Source organism: Rattus norvegicus, chromosome 17, assembly GCF_021556685.1.
Source record: "Rattus norvegicus strain SHRSP/BbbUtx chromosome 17, alternate assembly SHRSP_T2T, whole genome shotgun sequence".
Classification (NCBI taxonomy): Eukaryota; Metazoa; Chordata; class Mammalia; order Rodentia; family Muridae; genus Rattus; species Rattus norvegicus.
Window position 1 is genome coordinate 67,750,488 of NC_141550.1, and position 24,065 is coordinate 67,774,552.

The window sequence follows — 24,065 nt, forward strand, 5'->3', positions numbered from 1 at the left end:
ATCCGAACCCCTCTCCTGGTGTGTCTGAAGACAGTGACAGTGTACTCACATACTTGAAATAAATAAATCAATCTTTTTTTAAAAATGAAGGAAAAACACCCATACACATAGAATAAAATAAAACTATTCTTTTAAATGGAAGCAGTTAAAAGCTCAATGGTGATGGGCTGGAAATTAGGGAGGATGTCGGAGTAGGGAGGATACCTTTGGGATTGTAATCCTGGTTGTTCAGAGAAACTGACTCATTAATCAGGTTCATCCCTGATTAACCATGAAACTTCTGTATGCAACTACAATGACAAGTATGTGTCATTATACATCTGTCTAAAGAAAGTACACCAAGAATTAGCCTTCTTGTAAACTGTTGACCTTATATGACACTGAGGTGTCATTGTAGGTTCATTGGTAATAATAAATGTATCGTACTAAAGCAAAGTAGCAATAACAGGGACAGGAGTGGCTTGCATATGAGGAGACTACATGAAAATGTGCTTTCTCCTCATTTTTCTGCAAATAAAAACTTCTCTAAAGTGATCTACTAGCTTTTTAAAAAAAATACCAAAAGTCAATAAGAAAAACATCTGTACTGCCTTCACATTGATAGGATCATTTTTTTTTTTAGGATATGCCCAACTCTCATGAGGAGAGAGAGGAAAGGGACGTGACTTAAGAGAGATCAGAACAACTGGAAAATATCATCCTGAGTGAGGTAACCCAACCACAGAAAAACACACATGGTATGCACTCATTGATAAGTGGCTTTTAGCCCAAATGCTTGAATTACCCTAGATCCCTAGAACAAACGAAACTCAAGACAGATGATCAAAATGTGAATGCTTCACTCCTTCTTTAAAAGGGGAACAAGAATACCCATGGCAGGGAATAGAGAGGCAAAGATTAAAACAGAGACTGAAGGAACACCCATTCAGAGCCTGCCCCACATATGGCCCATACATATACAGCCACCCAATTAGACAAGATGGATGAAGCAAAGAAGTGCAGGCTGACAGGAGCCGGATGTAGATCTCCTGAGAGACACAGCCAGAATACAGCAAATACAGAGGCGAATGGCAGCAGCAAACCACTGAACTGAGAATAGGACCCCCATTGAAGGAATCAGAGAAAGAACTGGAAGAGCTTGAAGGGGCTCGAGACCCCTTATGAACAACAATGCCAAGCAACCAGAGCTTCCAGGGACTAAGCCACTACCTAAAGACTATACATGGACTGACCATGGACTCTGACCTCATAGGTAGCAATGAATATCCTAGTAAGATCACCAGTGGAAGGGGAAGCCCTGGGTCCTGCTAAGACTGAACCCCCAGTGAACTAGATTGTTGGGGGGAGGGCGGCAATAGGGGGAGGATGGGGAGGGGAACACCCATAAAGAAGGGGAGGGGGAAGGGGTTAGGGGGATGTTGGCCCAGAAACTGGGAAAGGGAATAACATTCGAAATGTAAATAAGAAATGCTCAAGTTAATAAAAGAGAGAGAGAGAGAGAGAGAGAGAGAGAGAGAGAGAGAGAGAGAGAGAGAGAGAGAGAGAGAGAGAGAGATCAGAACAGAGAAAGAGAGAGGGCAGTTTTTTTAAAGATATATTTATTTTACTTATATGAGTACACTGTAGAGTCTTCAGACACACCAGAAGAGGGCATTGGATCCCATTACAGATGGTTGTGAGCCACCATGTGGTTGCTGGGGATTGAACTCAGGACCTCTGGAAGAGCAGTCAGTGCTCTTAACCGCTGAGCCATCTCTCCAGCCCCATATTTTTAAAATTAGTGATGGAATTGATAAATAATTGCTTGATACAGGGATGTGAATCCAGTCCTGTATACCTCTTTAAGAGATGAGCAATTAAAATCTTCCCGCAGAGAAAGGATACGCAGGGTGGCCTCACTGGAGAGCTCGACCAAACATTTGAAAAGAAAATAGGACGGAGATGCCGTTCACTTTCTTAGCACATGTGAAGCTTTGGGTTTCATTGCCAGAATTCCACCATGGCCTCACAAATAAATCATGGAAAAGGATATCAATTCTTCACAGGGTCTCCCCTAGAAGAAAGCGCTTCACTTACTGAACCTCTCCCAGCCCTATCCGTCTGAATTCAGTAATACTAATTCCGTTTTTTCTTTTGAGACAATGTCTCTCTATGTAGCCCTGACAGTCCTGAAAATCACTCTGTAGACCAGGATGGCCTCAATCTCACAAAGATCCACCTGCCTCTGCCTCCTGAGTGCTAGGATTAGAAGTGTAAGCCACCACACCCAGCAAGCATAAGCTGGGCTACTGTTTTTCAAAGTACACATGTTTGTTTTGTTTTTTATTGTTTTGTTTTTGTGTGCATGTGTCCCCCTCATATATGCACTGCTCTGTCTAATCCTTTTAACCCAGTCTTTTTGCAGTTCTTAATCTTTGTTTCAAACATTTTATTATCATGTTATATGTGAGGGTGTTTTGCCTACATGGCTGTCTATGTACTACATGCACCCAAGTGCCTGTGACGGTCAGAAAAGAGCATTAGATTCCCTGGAACTGAGTTACAGATTCTTGTGAGACAAAATGTGGGAGCTGAGAATCGAACCCATGTCTTCGGGAAGAGCATCCCCGAGTTTTATCCACTGAAATTTCACTCTCCCACCAATTGCTTGCTTTTCTTCTAGCCCTGTCTTTCTCTATCTCCCCTTGATAGCTCATACTCTTTCTGCTGCTTCTAGTTTGTCTCCATATAACATAACAATCTTTCCTAGTAATCGTCTGATTTTATAAATCCTCTTCTAAGGCTTTCATGTGTACCATCTTGGTTATGAACTGCAACTCTGAAAACCATAACAGTGGAAATCTTGCACAGTGATAGAGCCTTAGTGAGGCCCAGGGTTCCCTTCAGCAATGAAAAAAAAAGTTGTGAAAACTGTTTTAGGAAAATTCTTTGTATTCTTCAACCACGATCTCCACCCCTATCTCTTTCTTTCTTCTTCCTTCTGTATCTGTCTCTTCTCCCTTCTCTCCTCTCATTCTTTCTCTTCATGACTTGTATTTTTGTGCTCTACAGATCCAGATTCCTCCACTAACCCAGTGACAACATTCCCTCTCTTATGCTCTGGAGCCCGTTGAAAAGGGATAGAGAATACTGAGTGAATTTGCCCGTAGTACATTCTGTGCTTAATTTGGTTCTACAGGTTATGAGCCACCATAGGGTGATGGGAACTGAACCTGGGTCCTTTCCCAGAGAAATAATCTCTCATAACTGCTGAATCATCTCTCCAACCCCATTTCAAAATGTTCTTTTTTAAATGTTCATCTTTAAAATGAAGGGCAATAAATTTCATAACGCACCACTTAAAGAAATTAATGCACCATTTAAAGACATGACGTTCTTTGTTACATCCTTTTGAAAAGAGATGTATCTATCTTTATTTTATTGTATCTATGAGTGCCCACGTGTATGAATGGGCACTGTATGCAGAAGTGCCCGTGGAGGCCAGAAGAGGGTATCAGATATCCTAACCTGGACTTTGATGGTTGAGAGAAGCCATAGGGGGTGCCAGGGAACTGAATCTGAGTCCTCTACAAAAGCAACAAGTGTGTCCATCTTACCACCATCCTCTTTTGTCCTGTTTATGACAGTGCCTCACTATGTAGGCTACGTTAGTCTTGAATTCCTGATCCTCCTGCTTCACCTTCTGGAGTGTTGGAGTAACAGGTGTATTCCACTGAACCAGGCTTGTCAGTGATGGCAATGCCAGTGAATTATACAAGCTATAATATGAAACTTTCTGACATTACTTACTAAATTATCTCACGGCATCATTTTCCTACTGTTTTGAAGTATAGACATATGTTTAGTGTTGGTTGTAGCACATATAAAATGTCATCTATGGCTTCAGCTTTTGTCAATGGTCTATTACCTCGTCCCAAACACAGATATTTCATGAACTCTTGAAAATACTTCTCTTGGTAGGATGTTGAGTTTTATTTACAAAAAAATTCTAACTTCTATTCTGCTCTCATTGTTTCTTTCTTATGTTTTTATTTATTTTTTTCTCCTTTTTCTTTTTTTTTTTTCGGAGCTGGGGACCGAACCCAGGGCCTTGCGCTTGCTAGGCAAGCGCTCTACCACTGAGCTAAATCCCCAACCCCTTATGTTTTTATTTTAAGCTGGGCAGTCTTTTAGAAACTGAGTGATAAAGCCCTCTCATCAGCTAACAGGAATTATAAGTACGTTACTTTTAAGTGAGGGTTAACTTTATGTGGGAACTTACAACACTAACCTCAGGTAGGAATCAAATATTATTTCTTTGTGTATCTATGAAATGGTTAATCTATCAACTTGAAGAAATTCAAAATCACCTATGAGACACACCTCTGGGCAGCTCTTGGCCGAGAGTTCCAGACTGAATTAAGAGGGGTGGGGGCGATAGAAAGACAGCTGAATTCCTCTTTGTCCCTTTGTTTTGTTTGTGGTGTAACCAGCTGCCTCACTTTCCTGTCCACTCATTTAAACTCCTTTGTCACCCCACCTTCCTAGCATCACGGGCAGCCTCCTCAAAATGCAAGCTAAATAAACATTCTTTCTTTAATTTTCTTTCGTCAGGCATTTTCTCATAGAGACGAGAGATTGTCGAGGGAGTTCCTGGAAGAGATTAGCACTGGATTTGTAGATTAAGTGGGAGAGGTGTCCCTGACACCGGGCTGGCCACTGTCCATTCTTCAGAAGGCCTGCCTAGAATAAAAGGGAGGAGGAGAAGCCCATGTCTCCACTGCACTGAGAATTTGGTCGACTGCCCTCCGACGGAAGAGATCTCCCTTCAGCAGGTTTCTTTATATTTAAATCATGTATTTATGCTCTTCTGTGATCTCCTACTATGCACATTTTTATTGTAAAACAAGAACTTCTGATAACGTGATAGGTCTACAATATGTCAGGAAGATAAAATTTTGCATTTTGATTTGTCCTGTTTTTTGTGCATGTCTTTCCCCAGGTGGATACTTACTAGTGGTTCGGTTGTGTCTTGAAATGTGTGCTATTATATTAGTATCTAGAAAGGATTTTTCTAAGAGAATCTTACTTACCCTGTTCATGAATGTATTTTTCTAGCTCTTTTATATTTCCTTTGTTTTTTATAATTTTGCCCTGTTCCATGGCACTGGAGATAGTTGATGCCTGGAACATTTGTTCAAGGGTTGAAGAAAAGAAGAAGAGAACAGATTGCACAAGGAAGGCGACAGGATAAAGTGAGACACAGAGAGACTAGGGCAAGGCTTCCTGTTCAAAACACTAAGACTTAGAGACCTCCTAACTGTGGCCCTTTCACACCCGAAGGTCCCAGGTCAGCCTGGACATCACCACCACAATTTCCAATAGCCAGGAGTGATTCGTATCTTTCACTCTAGAAAGTCCTTTGCTGAGGAAGTCGTCAATATATTTTTTAAATTCTTCCTCCCCACCCCTCTTGGATTTTTGCTCCATCCCATGCTCTGAGATCTAGCTAAGCAGCCTCTTCCCCGAGACAATGATTTTGTAGGGAAATAAGAGGATGAGGATGGACAGCAGAATTGAATTACAAAGTCTTTAATGTGACTGTTTGCTTCTCTTACTAACATACGTTTGCTGTACACAATAATGGGTCTCACTCTGACATTTTCTATACCTACATAAGGAATTGACTGTATTTACCACCCCCTTCATATTTCTTTAAAGAGGGCAAAAGCCGGACATAGGGACCCGTGCCAAACTTACTGGTCCTTAGGAGGCTTTTGCAGAAGGCTAATGAATTAAATTGATCCCAACTTGGATTACATAGAAAAACTGTCTTGGACTTACAAACAGGAGGGGAAAGAAAATAGAAACACTTGGTCAAAATAATTGTTACTGACAATATGTTCTTAGAAAATCCATCTGGACATTGTTAAGGTTTGTATATGCTCGGGCAAGGGAGCGGCACTATTAGGAGGTGAGGTCCTGTTACAGGTGTGTCACTGTGGGTGTGAGCTTTAAGACCCTCATCCTAGCTGCCTGGAATCTAGTATCCTGCTAGCAGCCTTCAGATGAAGATGTAGAACTCTCAGCTCCTGCACCATGCCTGCCTGGATGCTGCCATGTTCCCGCCTTGATGATAATGGACTGAACCTCTGAACCTGTAAGGCAGCCCCAATTAAATGTTGTCTTTACAAGACTTGTCTTGCTCATGGTGTCTGTTCACAGCAGTAAAACCCTAACTAAGACAGACAGTAAGAGGGAGACACTAGCCTTTCTATGGGTGAACATGACTTTCTGGAAAGACTATATAGAATGTCTCCAGGTCTGTTCCAACCGCCAGGCCTTCATTTTGAAATATGTCACAAACAGCATTACATGTACTTTTCCTCGGCATTCATTCATTTTGTGGAGATTTACCTTTGGGTCATCTTTGAAAAGACTCAAGGGACCTTGAGGGCTATGTTCTCACTCAGAAAGTCATCAAGAGCTTCTCTACAGAAATATACAATTGGAAACATACATGCCCCGTTGGTACCTAACAACGATATTGCGTCCATAGATAGTGTTTTCTGTCATTGAGGGATGAAGCTGTGTGATGACCTTGGAGGTGTCTGATAACGAATAGCAAAACAGTAGATGGTGCTACTCTTTTACACAGGTCGGATCACAGCTAGCAGACATGGCTGATGTCACTGTTGACTGGATCGATAAACACCAGCTGGAGCGTTTAGATGAGATGATGATTGTTGTTGATGAAAACGATAAGGTCATTGGTGCAGACACTAAGAGGAACTGCCATCAGAATAAAAACATTGAGAAAGGTAGTTTTGTTTTGTCTACTGTGCAATAGTTTCTCCCTCTCCCTCTCCCTCTCCCTCTCCCTCTCCCTCTCCCTCTCCCTCCCTCTCCCTCTCCCTCTTCTTCCTCTCCCTTTCCCTCTCCCTCTTCCTCTCCCTATCCTTCTGTCTCCTTTTCTCTTCTCACTCCCTCTCCATTCATTCCCTCTTCCCTCCCTTTCTCCTCCTCTCCCTTTTTATTTGATAAAGAGGCAAAGACGAAAATGAGGAGGCGACTTGGACAGAAGATTGTCTGTTTAAACCATCCAGCATCAGAATTCTGAACCTTATAGGCAGCTGCGCACTTCCCTCTAAAATCCTATGGGATAAGAATCCTGTGAGGATCAAAAAGAATTCCCCCTCCTGAACCTCAATCGTGTTTTCAAGCCCTATCACGGGGGTATTGGATTATCTAGGTGTTATTTGTTTGTTCTGAGACAGAGTCTCATGGTGCAGTCCTGGCTGGTCTGAAACTTGCTAGGAATTACAGGCAGACCTGAAACTCACAGAGACCTGCCTACCTCTGCCTCAAAACTTCATGGATCTCCAAGGCCAGCTGAACGTACCAATTTCTCCCAACTCTCCTTTTTCCTTGTCTTTCTTCCCATTTAGACATTTCCCCTCACCTCCACTCTGTCACTTGACTTTAAGTGTCCATTTGATGCTCAGAGTTGGTCCCAAATCTATACCGAGGTCTCTTTTGTCCCAGTTACAATAATCCTGAATAAAATCTTTGTGTGCGGATTTTGCTTCGCTAGCATCTAGATCTGGTTTTCCCTCACAAGTTTGTCAAATAAGTTTTAATAGCTAGATGGTATGAAACCTTGGTCCTATGAAGCATGCAACTGCTAGAAGCATCTAGGTCTCTTTGGAAACATGGAGATTGAAGACAGGATGCAGGCAACCGTCACAAGTCTGTCACGCATGCGCACACGAGGACCTTTGCCTTTTCAGGGCTGCTGCACCGAGCCTTCAGTGTTGCTTTGTTCAACTCAGAGAAGAAAGTTCTGATTCAGCGCCGAGCAGACACGAAGCTTACCTTCCCTGGTAGGTTCACAGTGGCTTAACAAGAACAGGCCTACGCGATTTGATTCAGTGGAATCTCCAACACAACTCTCTCTTCTCTCTTTCTCTTCCTCGCTTCTTCCCCTCCCAAAGGGAGAACTGTGCTGGCTTGGTGTGATCTGTCCAGGAATTTCAACTAACACTTAGTTTTTCAACTAACAACATCACAGCCCTGGAAGCAAGGACCCTGACTCCCTTCCCTTCTCTCCTCTCTCATGCCTTGATGATCCTGTGAGGGCTGCAGTTCTGTTGCAACTATTGTATCTCCAGGGACAAATAAGAATATTGTTTCTCGGGGCTGGGGATTTAGCTCAGTGGTAGAGCGCTTACCTAGGCACAAGGCCCTGGGTTCGGTCCCCAGCTCCGAAAAAAAGAACCAAAAAAAAAATTGTTTCTCATGTGTCTTTTCTCCAGGGTACTTTAGTGATTCCTGTTCTAGTCATCCACTGAGTAATCCTGAAGAAATGGAGGAGAAGGACGCCTTGGGAGTGAAGAGGGCAGCCCTGAGACGGCTGCAGGCTGAGCTGGGCATCGCCCAGGAGCAGGTAGTCATGTCTGTGCCACTGGCCTCAGCTCCCCCAGAGGCTGTGAGAAAGAGGTGGTAGGGCTTGGCGAATTCGATATCTGGGCAAGGTCAAATCTACTGAGGAATCTGGCTTTTGGGAAAACTCTGAGGTTTCACAAAATATGCAAATATGCACTGAAAAGAATGTCTAGGATTGGCTGTGCACATCCCTTCATTTATCCACTGGAGCAGGGGCTCGAGAGGTGATAGATATTTTCCATAGAAAACTGCTGAGCTTGCATGGTGATCTCTGAAATAGGGGGTGGAATAGTTTCTTCTTTAAAGGATTCAGGCCATTTCAATGGGTCTAACTAAGATTTAGTTGTCTAAATTAAGGTATAGAAAAAAAAGGCCAACAATCTCAACAGCAAATCGACAAATGAGTGAACCCGAGTTCATAACACAAGTGCAAATAGCCTGTAAGTCTTTAATGTTCTTTGTCCTTGGGGGAAATATAACTGAAGAACTGAAATACACTGAGGTTCTGTCTTATTACTATCAAAAATGGCTTCTTGGGAAGAATGGCAAATGCTGACAGAGATGTGGTTAGAAAGAAAGAAGCCCTCTTATTCTGCTAGTGGGGTGTAAACTAGTGTATCCACCATGGAAATCAGCATGGAAACTCCTCAAAAAAAATAGAATGAAGACTTCTATAGGAAATACTTATTATCTCTTGCTATGTGAGAAGCTACTCCCACCTCTGGACCCTCACTTCATCCTTGACTTTGGACCTACAAAAAACTATAAGGTTTCCACACTAGTACAATGTCTTTGGAACCAATAGTAGTAGATTTCAATGAGACATGGAATAAAAGCCCAACTGACCGAAGCCATCGTGTTAGAATATGTCAAGAGAGCAATGTGGAATGACCAACTCTTACCTGGGCTTTATGCGTGGTCTACCCTGAACTTCGTAGAGAAAGAGTTTACAAAGGTACCAGGTGGTTTGTCTGGTTTTGGTTTGGAAAACATGTTGTACATTGGCACAAGAGCATCCTGGAGACTGAGAAATGAGTCCTAGGCAGACAGTGGTAGCCAGGTTGAGATTAAAGGGATTGCTTAAATAGGTGTGTCATTACCCAGTTTAGTAAAAAGGATAAGTTGACAGAAGCTGATCTGGCAGAAAGAGCAGAGCCAAGGTTAGACACGCGGCACCAATCCATGGTTGAACTCCTTCAAACCACCCTTTCCCAGAGCTGCTCCAAGAAATCAAAATGACTGTGGTGGAGAAGACCCAAACCAGACAGAAATCCACAGGTTGTTAACTCCTTGGCTCACGCTGAAGAGTTTAAGGGACTTTTTTCTCTTAAAGTTTTTTTTTAGGGAATCTTGGAGTCTCCCTTTCCAACTGAAGCAGGGGGTTATTGCAAGCAAGAAACTTCATGTTTATTATAAAAAAAATCAAATTATCACCACATAGGAAAAAGGTTCTAGGTGGACTAAAAGATAAAGAATTTCAGTGTTGAAAATCCATACAAGTTCGTATACTAAAGTGATCATGAGTATCCCCAACGGACAACAGCAGGCCCCTTACAGTTCTTGCATGTGGAATGCCATATTACTTGCCAAGAGAAACATGACATGGCAAACATGTATGACTTACACCACGCCGTGTCTACTGGTTTACCTCATAATGACTCAGGAACAGAGGACTCTCATCCACAGCAAGGGCCTGGGAGTGATTACGGAAAACACGCCAACACTACATGGACAATGACTTTTGGAAGTACGTGGTAAATTTGTCCAACGTATCAACACAGCTTTGAATGTTGATCAGCATTTTACGAGTGCTCTAGATAAGGCCTCTGAGTCCTTTGTAAATTTCTGAGGACTCAAGTCTGTTTGCAAAGTGCATGAAGCACTTGCCACGAGCTGAGACAACTGGCTAAAGAAGTCAGCAAGGATAGAGAAGGCAGAGGAGAACAGATTAAACAGCTCTGTCACCGATTAAATCTATTGATGATAAATATGTCTTCCAAAGTTTTAATGAAATAATTATTGGCAAAATCAAGACACAGTAGTAGGTTGAAGAACTGTCTTTTAAATAGCAGTCCTTCAGGCTGGCTCGGGGCCTCTCGATAAGGCTTCCTCTTCCATATCTGCACCTCAACATGAGCTAGAAGAAAGAGACACAGATGTTTGGGTTATTCTATAACTGTCTATGCCAAGCAGTTGCCAAGCATCATCTTCTCCAGTATCAGTGTGGGGGCCCCTGTGTTCCCATGAGAAATAAAGCAAGCCCGAGCCCTATTTAGCAGCCCCTGTTTCCCTTCTTTTTACACCAGTGTTGTGTTGTGAGTACCAAAGAAAATGCCTAGAGATGATGCAAGCTCATGCCACTCCCTATGGCACATCTGAAAACTTCTAAGAAAAATGGCAAAGAGTGCTGTGGAAGTATATCTCTCCCCTTCATGTCTGGAGTTCATACGGGTCTTATATCTTTAATGTATATTAAAGGGCATGGGGTGAAACTTAAACATCATAACCATTACCCTAATGATTACCCTAACTACATTGAAATGCCAAACAAGATGTTGCTGCTTGTTAAGAAAAAAAAAGACTTCCATTTGAGCTGGTTCTATAGCTCTTGTACACAGGCCCATAGGAGTCCTTATACACATACAACAAAGATACATGTGTATGTTTCTTGGGACAGTAGTCACAGCACTCAAATTGTAGAAGTAGACTGGATTGGATGTATGAAAGGTTGATATTATTTAAAACAAATGTGGGGGATATGTGTGTGTAATATATTCTTTTAAAAATATTTTAAAATTTATTTTATCATTAATTTATGTGTGTTATCATCACACCAAACAAAACAAGACTAAGAAAGACAATTATCACATTTTCTTTCATAAACAGAATCTAGATTTGTGTGTTTGTGTGTTTATCTGTGTGTACGTGTGTTTGTCTCTGTGTGTGTCTGTGTGTGTGTCTTTATGGTGAAAACAGAAGATTGGTGGTTATGAAAGAGGGTAACAACAAGAAGTGTAAAAAGAGGCAAGTGGTGTTAAACGGTGTGTGTGTAAAGTATATTTTACACGTGTGTGAATATACTGTAAAAAATCCATCATTTATAAAATATATTACAATCACAAAAAAATGAACAGATCAGTCAACCAAATTAAGCTTTAATCAATTACCAACTACTAAACAAAGTTGTTAATGTCTCTTGAGAACACATATATTTGCTTTTATTTCTCCACGTATTCTGCATTTTACACCATTGCATTTGTTCTCATTGTATCCATTTCTATCACAGGTTTCTCTAGAGGACATCGTGTTTATGACAAGGTATCATTATAAGGCAAAATCTGATGCAGTCTGGGGAGAACACGAAGTTTGTTACCTTCTGCTTATCAAGAAAGACGTCAAGATCTGTGCAGATCCAAGTGAAGTCAGTAGCTTCAGCTACCTGACTCGAGAGGAACTGGAAGAGCTCCTAGAAAGGGGGGCCCGGGGTGAAGTCCAAGTCACCCCCTGGCTGAGATTCGTCGTGGAGCAGTTCCTGTATGCATGGTGGCCTTACTTAGATGAAGCGACCAAGTTCATAGAGCTTGACAAGATATACAGAGTATGAGGAACAGGAAATCAGACACTGGCTGTGAGGATGCCCCAGTCCAGCACTGAGCTCAGGGCAGACCCACAGCTCAGATGTTAGCTATGCACCCGGACCAAAACAGGGAAAGGACTCTTCTTTTCCAGAAAGCCAAAAATCATTATCATTATCTCTGAATCTTCTTTTCTTTTCTTTCTTGACACAGAGCTATGTATCCCAGACCAGCCTCAAACTTCTCGTGTAGCCAAGGATGACTTTGAATTTCTGATCCTCCTGCCTAGACTTCCTCTGGCCCTTGGATTCCAGGCACACACCAGCATGCCTGCTCGGTGCTGGAGGCTGAACCTGCAGCTTCACGTACAGCGCGCAAACATGCTACCAACAACCAATCCCATCCCGTGGTTTCTTGCCTTTTTTCCCCCAGTTGCTTCATTTCTTTATTTTCAACTGCCTCGGTGTGAGAAAGAAATGCATTGTTTTCCCCAAATTAGAAACAGAGGAACTAAAGAAGAAAAGATCCCCTAAAGATAGAGCCGATGTCAACGTTGTAAGAACTGAAGTTACACAACCACCGGAGGCAGCCCTTGAATGGCGGGCATGCCAGTCCTCTCAAAGGCCTGAGGCTTTGTGTGGAGGAAACCGTAAGAACATTAAATCCAGAATAATCTGTTAAGCACCCAAATTTGGCAAGACTAGAGTACTTAGCTAATACTTAACTTGTATCCTGCTCTGACTTGCAGCCACTGGATAGATAACCTGTCCGGTGGGAGCCTCTGTCTTCACTGCTATGCTAACTATTTGTATAGAACACAGTCACGTAGTCAAACTCAAATCAGTTGGGTAAATGAGTGAGCAGTCATTTAAATAAATATACTTTTTAAAAGTAGTTGATTTGACAAAGTGCTTTGATGTCCTCAAAAGAACACTTTGAACTCAAGTCTCTAGCCAGCTGTTTTGTTTTTCTTACGGAGGAGAGAACACCATTTATGAAAAAAATAATACGGATTTTACTGTTGGGAGCGATGCCCTTGAAGCCCTCCATTGTTGATGTTATTATTATGGTTAGAATTAAGTATGACTGGGTTCATGGAGAATCCCCAGCGAGCTGCAGAAGACTAACACAAATCTGTGGTCAGGATGAATGATACGATAAAGCTCTCCTGCTGACTAATAATATGACAAACCTGTGACCTTTCTGACATCCTGTCAACATCAGCCGACTCCCTGACCACACGAATACTGTGTCCTTGGCCTACATAAACGTTTCACAGTCCCCCCCCCTCTGTTACTCATGTTATGGTATAAATTCAGCTTTGGGAAAAATAAAATTGTCGCCTTGATCAGACTCTTGTCTTGGCGTCTTTCTTCGTGTCTCTTGTCCCCCATTCTCTTCCAGGTACCCCCAACAACCTTTGCTTACATTTTACATCTTGCTAAATTAAACCCTGTGTTTGTAAAGCAATTTCATTTCATTTTGTCTAACCTCTGTTTGTTTGTTTGTTTGTTTGTGAGAGCATCACACTATGTAACCCAGGTTAGCCTAGAACTCAAAATTCTTCTTCCTCAACCTCGCAACTTTTCAACCTACCATGCTTGGAAACTGTGGCTCATATTTTGACGTCTGCCCCTTAACACACACAGGCCATTGTGTGTTCACCCTGTCTATTAATGTATATTAAATTCCCCTTATATGATTGTCTTCAAGCACTGAAACTGCTTAACTGGCTTGGCTCATGATCTCAGAGGGCCAGAGTCCAATATGGTGAGGAAGCAAAGCAGTGAAAACATGAAGCATAAGCTTGTGCATGTGACACAAATGAAACAGAAGAAACTGGTCAGAGCCAGAGGCTAAGGCTCAGACCAATACTGAGGCCACACTTTCCTATGTCAGCATGAGGATGGTCAGAAGGATGGACAGCTGAGAGAGGTTGAACATGTGGTAGTTGGTTATTGTATTCTCGTTCTACCTTTAAAAATATTATGTTTATTTGTGTGTGTGTGTGTGTGTGTGTGTGTGTGTGAGAGAGAGAGAGAGAGAGAGAGAGAGAGAGAGAGAGAGAGAGAGAGAGAGTATGTGTGTGTGTTACCTGTATCACAGTGCAGATCTGGAGATCAGAAGACAGTGGGAAGGAGATGGATCTCTCCTTCTATCCTGAGGGGCATGGGAATTGAACTCAGGTCATCAGCCTTGATGGTATCTTTACCCACTGAGTCATCTTGCCCATCCCTAATTTAGTTTTCTGTCAACCTTAATACCCACAGTTGCCATGAAAGTTCAGTTGAATACCCATAGGGCATAAACATCTGTGATTAGAGATTTGTGGGCATAGCAGTCTGGAGGATACCTGAAATAGGGTAGCAAGACAGGGTAGTCCTACCCTGAGAATAATATAGCCTGTGACTGATACCATTGGCTGTCCCAGTGTTATATCAGTCCTCCAGGCATTCCAGACTTTCTCACCAATCTTTACACTCCCGTCATTCTTGATCAGAACAAAAAGAGAAAGGAAACGCATCTAGGTGTAAAGGCTCATAAGAGTAAAAGTTATTTTTCTCCCCTAAGACCTTTAGTATTCCCTTACTATGAATTAACTACAGTCAACCTCTCAGCATGCTTTTAGTCCTCACAGCTAATTGGGGGGATTACATGTGTAATAGTCAGGGTTCTCTGGAGTCACAGAACTTATGGAATGTCTCTCTATACTGAGAGAATATACTGTGATTACAGTCTGTAGTCCAACTACCCAAAAAATGGTCAGATGTAGCTAGGAAGTCCAAGAATCTAGTAGTTACTCAGTCCCACAAGGCTAGTTGTTTCAGCTGGTCTTCTGTAGAAGTTGAGTTCCCACGGATGTGCTGGCAAGTAAATGCAAGCAGGTGAAGAAGAGCAAATCTTTCGGCCAATGTCCTTATGTAGGTCTCCAGCAGAAGGTGTGGTCCAGACTAAAGGTGCGTACCACCATGCCTGGATCTGTCCCAGCTGACCTTGAACTCAGAGATCTCCTTGCCTTGGTTTCCCAAATTAAGGCTGTGTACTACTTGCCTAGGCCTAAGTTTTTCATGGCCACTGTGTGTCAAGATCTCCATGTGAAGATCCAGGTCAGGAACTTGTGTGTTCCAGACTCAAGATCTGGATTACAGTTGAGCCCTCCAATTCTGGATCATAGTTCATTCCAGATATAGTCAAATTGACAACCTGGAACAGCCATTGCACCCGGATATTTATTCTCAAAGATAATAGCAAAGAAGTGCAGCTATTGAGTTCAAAGAAAGTAAAAGTAACAAGAACCTCGCTGGCCAGGTTCTTCAATGGATACTTCAAAGGATTAAGAATCAAAATCATGCAGTGTCACTGAGTTTCTCTCTGTTGGGAGCAGGCTTTTCTTACTGTCATTCCAAAGAGTGCACAACAATGGGGTTTTGTGAGCAGAGCTTCAGACAGAGACTCTATTTGGGAAGCAGCCTTCCCCTACATTTGGAAGAGGGACTATGACTGCATTTGGGTAAGCATTTGAAGGGCATCTGCTGCTCAACACTGCCCACATGCACAGACATGCAGAGATGACCTATTCCTGGGAATAGAAAGGTACCTAATAAATATATTGGGGTTAATTGGGACCACAGGGGAACATGGCTATATTAAAATAGTATCAGAGAAAACAGATCCAAGAACTCACTGAACACAACAGGCCAAGGAAAGGGTGTAACTCCCATAATAACCTAGTGTAGGTTGATGTCTATATGCAAGTGAGGGCTGGCACAGGTTAGGTCAAGGCCATGATTGTACAGTAAAAAATACAGTAAAAAAATAATAAGGCGGGGAGAAAGCTTTTGTAAGGTGGGAGAGAAGGGGAAGGAGGAGGAGAATCGAGATGGAGAGCAAGAAGGATGACCTAGATCCGGGTGATCTTGAATTGCCAAGGTAGTTATGTATATTCCTTAAGGAATGGATTTGTGTAGGAAAATTTATCTTATCTGAATGGACGGATTACACCCTTATCAATGGGTTATGAGTTTATTGTGTGGATGTATTGTGGATTGGGAATTTAACACATATATCTGATTGTTGGGTTGCAGTTCGTTGAGTCTTGATTTTACCAGGTAGCTGGGACCAGGGAGTTCACGGCTAGCAGAGAACTGCCAGGAGAGATAATAATCAAAGATACTATGACTAGTTCCGTATAGCCCCACGGGTGCCAGAACTGACTCTTGGGATCAGAGTGGCAAGGTGCCATACTGGAACAGCTAGCGGACTGCCTGGGTCTAAGAGGACTTGGGGGCAGCGTGGAGTCGCTGAGATAGATACCCAACAGCGCCATGTGACCCCACGGGTGGGCGAACTAGCACTGGATAATAGGTTTAGCATTTTTTAATATTTACCTCAACAACTTAGCACCACCCTATTGACCTATCATCTGACCACGCAATGTGTACATCAAAGACTGAACTACAATTCCTAACAGCTTTTCCCTACTGTCAACACAGCTCCCTTAAAAGCCCTTTGCCCCTTTTCCTGCCCACGTGGACCTGCCATCTGTCTTCTCACTCATCCCTTCAGACTTAGTCCTGCCTTTTGCCTCTACGGCTGGTCAACTGAGTTCAAGTGAGGCAGGGGTTCCAGGTAAGTCAAGTCGTAACGAAAACGTAATTGCTGGAAGGACCTAGTGACATCCTCATAGTAACACCGTTAAAATTAAGATTAGCATTGTCACTTAGGAGAATATACCAAGTGAAATTCTAAGCATCGAAATAATCGAAATATCAAATTACAAAGGGACTTAAGAAAGGTAAAATGTAAGAGAAAATTTTCAGTTGCTTGAGATAATTGTCATTGCAATAGAAGATGTTATTCTGCATTTCTGAAGTCCGTGTAGATGTGTTCGGTTCTCAAAGCTGGCATGAGTTTGATAGGGGAAATGTGGATCTGAACATACATCCACATAGTCTTTCCCTCCGGTTAGAATTGACTCTTTTAACGATGTATTTATGGTGTGTGTGTGTGCGCGCGCGCGCGCGCGCGCGCGCGTGTGTGTGTGTGTGTGTGTGTGTGTGTGTGTGCCTGAGTGTATGTCTGTGTGCCACATGTGTGCATGGGCCTGCAGAGGCCAGAGAAGGAAGTTGATCTGGAGGAACTGGAGTTACCGGGGGTGGTGAGGTGCCTGACACCGGTTCTAGGAACTGAACCTGGGGTTCTCTGCAAGAGTAGCAAATGCTGCTAAATGCTGCGCCATCTCTCCAGCCCTAAGACTAAAATCTTTGGTGTGTGTTGGTTTTTTTTTCTTTTGGTTGATGAAATCGTTTGGTTTTCTCCACATTTTGGGGATGACTCTGTAACCACTTTTGACTTTTTAGTTATCTTACATAGAAGTCTCTTATACAACATATGTCTCTCTTTAATGGAGAACACTTCTGTAGTTTTTTTCCTTAATTAGTTTCTAGGGCACCCAGTACTTATTTTATAAGGAGATAATGGGCGCTTTCTAAAAGGCTTGAATAGACTTGTGAAGAAATACAAAGCTTCAGACTATTTTGACAAATTATTGTTATTTGTTTATATAATCAGCTAAATTTCGTAGCTAGAATTAAACATTTGCCCTTTCAAATGTACTGTAAGATTACTATGTAATTGCCCCAAGTAGGGATAATTCTTGTTTGTTCCTTTATTCGTTTGTTAAGACGACATGATCTTACTATGTAGACCAGGTTGTCCTGGAATGCATAAAAATCTGCCTGCCTCTGCCTCCTAAATTCTAGGGTTAAAGGCGTATATTACCATTCTCAGCTAGGAACAATTCTTTTTTTTTTTTACTTTAAAATTATATATGTTTTTTTTTTATTAACTTGAGTATTTCTTATATACATTTCAAGTGTTATTCCCTTTCCCGGTTTCCGGGCAAAATCCCCCTCCCCCCTCCCCTTCCTTATGGGTGTTCCCCTCCCAACCCTCCCCCCATTGCCGCCCTCCCCCCATAGTCTAGTTCACTGGGGGTTCAGTCTTAGCAGGACCCAGGGCTTCCCCTTCCACTGGTGCTCTTACTAGGATATTCATTGCTACCTATGGGGTCAGAGTCCAGGGTCAGTCCATATATAGTCTTTAGGTAGTGGCTTAGTCCCTGGAAGCTGTGGTTGCTTGACATTGTTGTACTTTTGGGGTCTCGATCCCCTTCAAGCTCTTCCAGTTCTTTCTCTGATTCCTTCAACGGGGGACCTATTCTCAGTTCAGTGGTTTGCTGCTGGCATTCGCCTCTGTATTTGCTGTATTCTGGCTGTGTCTCTCAGGAGCGATCTACATCCGGCTCCTGTCGGTCTGCACTTCTTTGCTTCATCCATCTTGTCTAATTGGGTGGCTGTATATGTATGGGCCACATGTGGGGCAGGCTCTGATTGGGTGTTCCTTCAGTCTCTGTTTTAATTTTTGCCTCTCCCTTCCCTGCCAAGGGTATTCTTTTTCCTAATTTAAAGAAGGAGTGAAGCATTCACATTTTGATCATCCGTCTTGAGTTTCATTTGTTCTAGGGATCTAGGGTAATTCAAGCATTTGGGCTAATAGCCACTTCTCAATGAGTGCATACCATGTATGTCTTTCTGTGATTGGGTTAGCTCACTCAGGATGATATTTTCCAGTTCCAACCATTTGCCTACGAATTTCATAAACTCGTTGTTTTTGATAGCTGAGTAATATTCCATTGTGTAGATGTACCACATTTTCTGTATCCATTCCTCTGTTGAAGGGCATCTCGGTTCTTTCCATTTTCTGGCTATTATAAATAAGGCTGCGATGAACATAGTGGAGCACGTGTCTCTTTTATATGTTGAGGCATCTTTTGGGTATATGCCCAAGAGAGGTATAGCTGGATCCTCAGGCAGTTCAATGTCCAATTTTCTGAGGAACCTCCAGACTGATTTCCAGAATGGTTTTACCAGTCTGCAATCCCACCAACAATGGAGGAGTGTTCCTCTTTCTCCACATCCTCGCCAGCATCTGCTGTCACCTGAGTTTTTGATCTTAGCCATTCTCACTGGTGTGAGGTGAAATCTCAGGGTTGTTTTGATTTGCATTTCCCTTATGACTAAAGATGTTGAACATTTCTTTAGGTGTTTCTCAGCCATTCGGCTTTCCTCAGCTGTGAATTCTTTGTTTAGCTCTGAACCCCATTTTTTAATAGGGTTATTTGTTTCCCTGCGGTCTAACTTCTTGAGTTCTTTGTATATTTTGGATATAAGGCCTCTATCTGTTGTAGGATTGGTAAAGATCTTTTCCCAATCTGTTGGTTGCCGTTTTGTCCTAACCACCGTGTCCTTTGCCTTACAGAAGCTTTGCAGTTTTATGAGATCCCATTTGTCGATTCTTGATCTTAGAGCATAAGTCATTGGTGTTTTGTTCAGGAAATTTTTTCCAGTGCCCATGTGTTCCAGATGCTTCCCTAGTTTTTCTTCTATTAGTTTGAGTGTGTCTGGTTTGATGTGGAGGTCCTTGATCCACTTGGACTTAAGCTTTGTACAGGGTGATAAGCATGGATCGATCCGCATTCTTCTACATGTTGCCCTCCAGTTGAACCAGCACCATTTGCTGAAAATGCTATCTTTTTTCCATTGGATGGTTTTGGCTCCTTTGTCAAAAATCAAGTGACCATAGGTGTGTGGGTTCATTTCTGGGTCTTCAATTCTATTCCATTGGTCTATCTGTCTGTCTCTGTACCAATACCATGCAGTTTTTATCACTATTGCTCTGTAATACTGCTTGAGTTCAGGGATAGTGATTCCCCCTGAAGTCCTTTTATTGTTGAGGATAGCTTTTTTGTTATGCCAGATGAATTTGCAAATTGTTCTGTCTAACTCTTTGAAGAATTGTATTGGTATTTTGATGGGGATTGCATTGAATCTGTAGATTGCTTTTGGTAAAATGGCCATTTTTACTATATTAATCCTGCCAATCCATGAGCATGGGAGATCTTTCCATCTTCTGAGGTCTTCTTCAATTTCTTTCCTCAGTGTCTTGAAGTTCTTATTGTACAGATCTTTTACTTGCTTGGTTAAAGTCACACCGAGGTACTTTATATTATTTGGGTCTATTATGAAGGGTGTCGTTTCCCTAATTTCTTTCTCGGCTTGTTTCTCTTTTGTATAGAGGAAGGCAACTGATTTATTTGAGTTAATTTTATACCCAGCCACTTTGCTGAAGTTGTTTATCAGCTTTAGTAGTTCTCTGGTGGAACTTTTGGGATCACTTAAATATACTATCATGTCATCTGCAAATAGTGATATTTTGACTTCTTCTTTTCCGATCTGTATCCCCTTGATCTCCTTTTGTTGTCTGATTGCTCTGGCTAGAACTTCAAGAACTATATTGAATAAGTAGGGAGAGAGTGGGCAGCCTTGTCTAGTCCCTGATTTTAGTGGGATTGCTTCAAGTTTCTCTCCATTTAGTTTAATGTTAGCAACTGGTTTGCTGTATATGGCTTTTACTATGTTTAGGTATGGGCCTTGAATTCCTATTCTTTCCAGGACTTTTATCATGAAGGGGTGTTGAATTTTGTCAAATGCTTTCTCAGCATCTAATGAAATGATCATGTGGTTTTGTTCTTTCAGTTTGTTTATATAATGGATCACGTTGATGGTTTTCCGTATATTAAACCATCCCTGCATGCCTGGGATGAAGCCTACTTGATCATGGTGGATGATTGTTTTGATGTGCTCTTGAATTCGGTTTGCCAGAATTTTATTGAGTATTTTTGCGTCGATATTCATAAGGGAAATTGGTCTGAAGTTCTCTTTCTTTGTTGTGTCTTTGTGTGGTTTAGGTATAAGAGTAATTGTGGCTTCGTAGAAGGAATTCGGTAGTGCTCCATCTGTTTCAATTTTGTGGAATAGTTTGGATAATATTGGTATGAGGTCTTCTATGAAGGTTTGATAGAATTCTGCACTAAACCCGTCTGGATCTGGGCTCTTTTTGGTTGGAAGACCTTTAATGACTGCTTCTATCTCCTTAGGAGTTATGGGGTTGTTTAACTGGTTTATCTGTTCCTGATTTAACTTCGATACCTGGTATCTGTCTAGGAAATTGTCCATTTCTTGAAGATTTTCAAATTTTGTTGAATATAGGTTTTTATAGTAAGATCTGATGATTTTTTGAATTTCCTCTGAATCTGTAGTTATGTCTCCCTTTTCATTTCTAATTTTGTTAATTTGGACGCACTCTCTGTGTCCTCTCGTTAGTCTGGCTAAGGGTTTATCTATCTTGTTGATTTTCTCAAAGAACCAACTTTTGGTTCTGTTGATTCTTTCTATGGTCCTTTTTGTTTCTACTTGCTTGATTTCAGCTCTGAGTTTGATTATTTCCTGCCTTCTACTCCTCCTGGGTGTATTTGCTTCTTTTTGTTCTAGAGCTTTTAGGTGTGCTGTCAAGCTGCTGACATATGCTCTTTCCTGTTTCTTTCTGCAGGCACTCAGCGCTATGAGTTTTCCTCTTAGCACAGCTTTCATTGTGTCCCATAAGTTTGAGTATGTTGTATCTTCATTTTCATTAAATTCTAAAAAGTTTTTAATTTCTTTCTTTATTTCTTCCTTGACCAGGTTATCATTGAGTAGAGCATTGTTCAATTTCCACGTATATGTGGGCATTCTTCCCTTATTGTTATTGAAGACCAGTTTTAGGCCGTGGTGGTCCGATAGCACGCATGGGATTATCTCTATCTTTCTGTACCTGTTGAGGCCCGTTTTTTGACCAATTATATGGTCAATTTTGGAGAAAGTACCATGAGGAGCTGAGAAGAAGGTATATCCTTTTGCTTTAGGATAGAATGTTCTATAAATATCCGTTAAGTCCATTTGGCTCATGACTTCTCTTAGTCTGTCGACATCACTGTTTAATTTCTGTTTCCATGATCTGTCCATTGATGAGAGTGGGGTGTTGAAGTCTCCCACTATTATTGTGTGAGGTGCAATGTGTGTTTTGAGCTTTAGTAAGGTTTCTTTTACGTATGTAGGTGCCCTTGTATTTGGGGCATAGATATTTAGGATTGAGAGTTCATCTTGGTGGATTTTTCCTTTGATGAATATGAAGTGTCCTTCCTTATCTTTTTTGATGACTTTTAGTTGGAAATTGATTTTATTTGATATTAGAATGGCTACTCCAGCTTGCGTCTTCTGACCATTTGCTTGGAAAGTTGTTTTCCAGCCTTTCACTCTGAGGTAGTGTCTGTCTTTGTCTCTGAGGTGTGTTTCCTGTAGGCAGCAGAATGCAGGGTCCTCATTGCGTATCCAGTTTGTTAATCTATGTCTTTTTATTGGGGAGTTGAGGCCATTGATATTGAGAGATATTAAGGAATAGTGATTATTGCTTCCCTTTATATTCATATTTGGATGTGAGGTTATGTTTGTGTGCTTTCATTCTCTTTGTTTTGTTGCCAAGACGATTAGTTTCTTGCTTCTTCTAGGGTATAGCTTGTCTCCTTATGTTGGGCTTTACCATTTATTATCCTTTGTAGTGCTGGATTTGTAGAAAGATATTGTGTAAATTTGGTTTTGTCATGGAATATCTTGGTTTCTCCATCAATGTTAATTGAGAGTTTTGCTGGATACAGTAACCTGGGCTGGCATTTGTGTTCTCTTAGGGTCTGTATGACATCAGTCCTGGATCTTCTGGCCTTCATAGTTTCTGGCGAGAAGTCTGGTGTGATTCTGATAGGTCTCCCTTTATATGTTACTTGACCTTTTTCCCTTACTGCTTTTAATATTCTTTCTTTATTTTGTGCGTTGGGTGTTTTGACAATTATGTGACGGGAGGTGTTTCTTTTCTGGTCCAATCTATTTGGAGTTCTGTAGGCTTCTTGTATGTCTATGGGTATCTCTTTTTTTAGGTTAGGGAAGTTTTCTTCTATGATTTTGTTGAAGATATTTACTGGTCCTTTGAGCTGGGAGTCTTCACTCTCTTCTATACCTATTATCCTTAGGTTTGATCTTCTCATTGAGTCCTGGATTTCCTGTATGTTTTGGACCAGTAGCTTTTTCCGCTTTACATTATCTTTGACAGTTGAGTCAATGATTTCTATGGAATCTTCTGCTCCTGAGATTCTCTCTTCCATCTCTTGAATTCTGTTGGTGAGGCTTGTATCTACAGCTCCTTGTCTCTTCTTTTGGTTTTCTATATCCAGGGTTGTTTCCATGTGTTCTTTCTTGATTGCTTCTATTTCCATTTTTAATTCCTTCAACTGTTTGATTGTGTTTTCCTGGAATTCTTTCAGGGATTTTTGCGATTCCTCTCTGTAGGCTTCTACTTGTTCTCTAAGGGAGTTCTTCATGTCTTTCTTGAAGTCCTCCAGCATCATGATTAAATATGATTTTGAAAATAGATCTTGCTTTTCTGGTGTGTTTGGATATTCCATGTTTGTTTTGATGGGAGAATTGGGCTCCGATGGTGCCATGTAGTCTTGGTTTCTGTTGCTTGGGTTCCTGCGCTTGCCTCTCGCCATCAGATTATCTCTAGTGTTACTTTGTTCTGCTATTTCTGACAGTGGCTAGACTGTCCTATAAGCCTCTGTGACAGGAGTGCTGTAGACCTGTTTTCCTCTCTTTCAGTCAGTTATGGGGACAGAGTGTTCTGCTTTCTGGCGTGTAGTTTTTCCTCTCTACAGGTCTTCAGCTGTTTCTGTGGGCCTGTGTCTTGAGTTCACCAGGCAGCTTTCTTGCAGCAGAAAATTTGGTCTTACCTGTGGTCCCGAGGCTCAGGTTCGCTCGTGGGGTGCTGCCCACGGGCTCTCTGCAGCGGCAGCAACCAGGAAGACCTGTGCCGCCCCTTCCGGGAACTTCAGTGCACCAGGGTTCCAGATGGTCTTTGGCTTTTTCCCCTGGCGTCCGAGATGTGTGTGCAGGGAGCAGTCACTTCTGGTTTCCCAGGCTTGTCTGCCTCTCTGAAGGTTTAGCTCTCCCTCCCACGGGATTTGGGTGCAGAGAACTGTTTATCCAGTCTGTTTCTTTCAGGTTCCGGCGGTGTCTCAGGCACAGGGGTCTTGCCACTCCTGGGCCCTTCCCCACGGGAGCCCAGAGGCCTTATACAGTT

At 42.0% G+C, this 24,065-nt stretch overlaps 1 protein-coding gene and 1 pseudogene across 2 annotated transcripts in view; one reads left to right on the forward strand and one right to left on the reverse strand.

The window, feature by feature from the left end:
* The window catches only part of LOC148000235 (GTP-binding protein 4-like), a 41,030-nt pseudogene extending 35,561 nt beyond the window's left edge, over window positions 1-5,469 (reverse strand). The window contains exon 1 of the transcript XR_015641986.1: window positions 5,317-5,469. The product of XR_015641986.1 is annotated as a GTP-binding protein 4-like (transcript). The remainder of the gene's footprint in view (window positions 1-5,316) is intronic.
* Window positions 4,674-12,261, forward strand: LOC102550988 (isopentenyl-diphosphate delta-isomerase 2-like). The gene is made up of 5 exons (XM_087591953.1): window positions 4,674-4,814; window positions 6,638-6,800; window positions 7,770-7,862; window positions 8,295-8,425; window positions 11,711-12,261. Exons 2-5 carry the CDS (start codon window positions 6,659-6,661, stop codon window positions 12,026-12,028), a joined length of 684 nt encoding a protein of 227 aa, XP_087448079.1. The 5' UTR covers window positions 4,674-4,814; window positions 6,638-6,658; the 3' UTR covers window positions 12,029-12,261.
* Window positions 12,262-24,065: the final 11,804 nt, after the last annotated feature.

Coding starts and splice junctions, on each gene's coding strand:
- LOC102550988 (XM_087591953.1), top strand. CDS start 6,659: ATGGCTGATGTCACTGTTGACTGGATCGATAAACACCAGCTGGAGCGT. Junction 6,801..7,769: donor GAATAAAAACATTGAGAAAG/GTAGTTTTGTTT, acceptor TTGCCTTTTCAG/GGCTGCTGCACCGAGCCTTC. Junction 7,863..8,294: donor CACGAAGCTTACCTTCCCTG/GTAGGTTCACAG, acceptor TCTTTTCTCCAG/GGTACTTTAGTGATTCCTGT.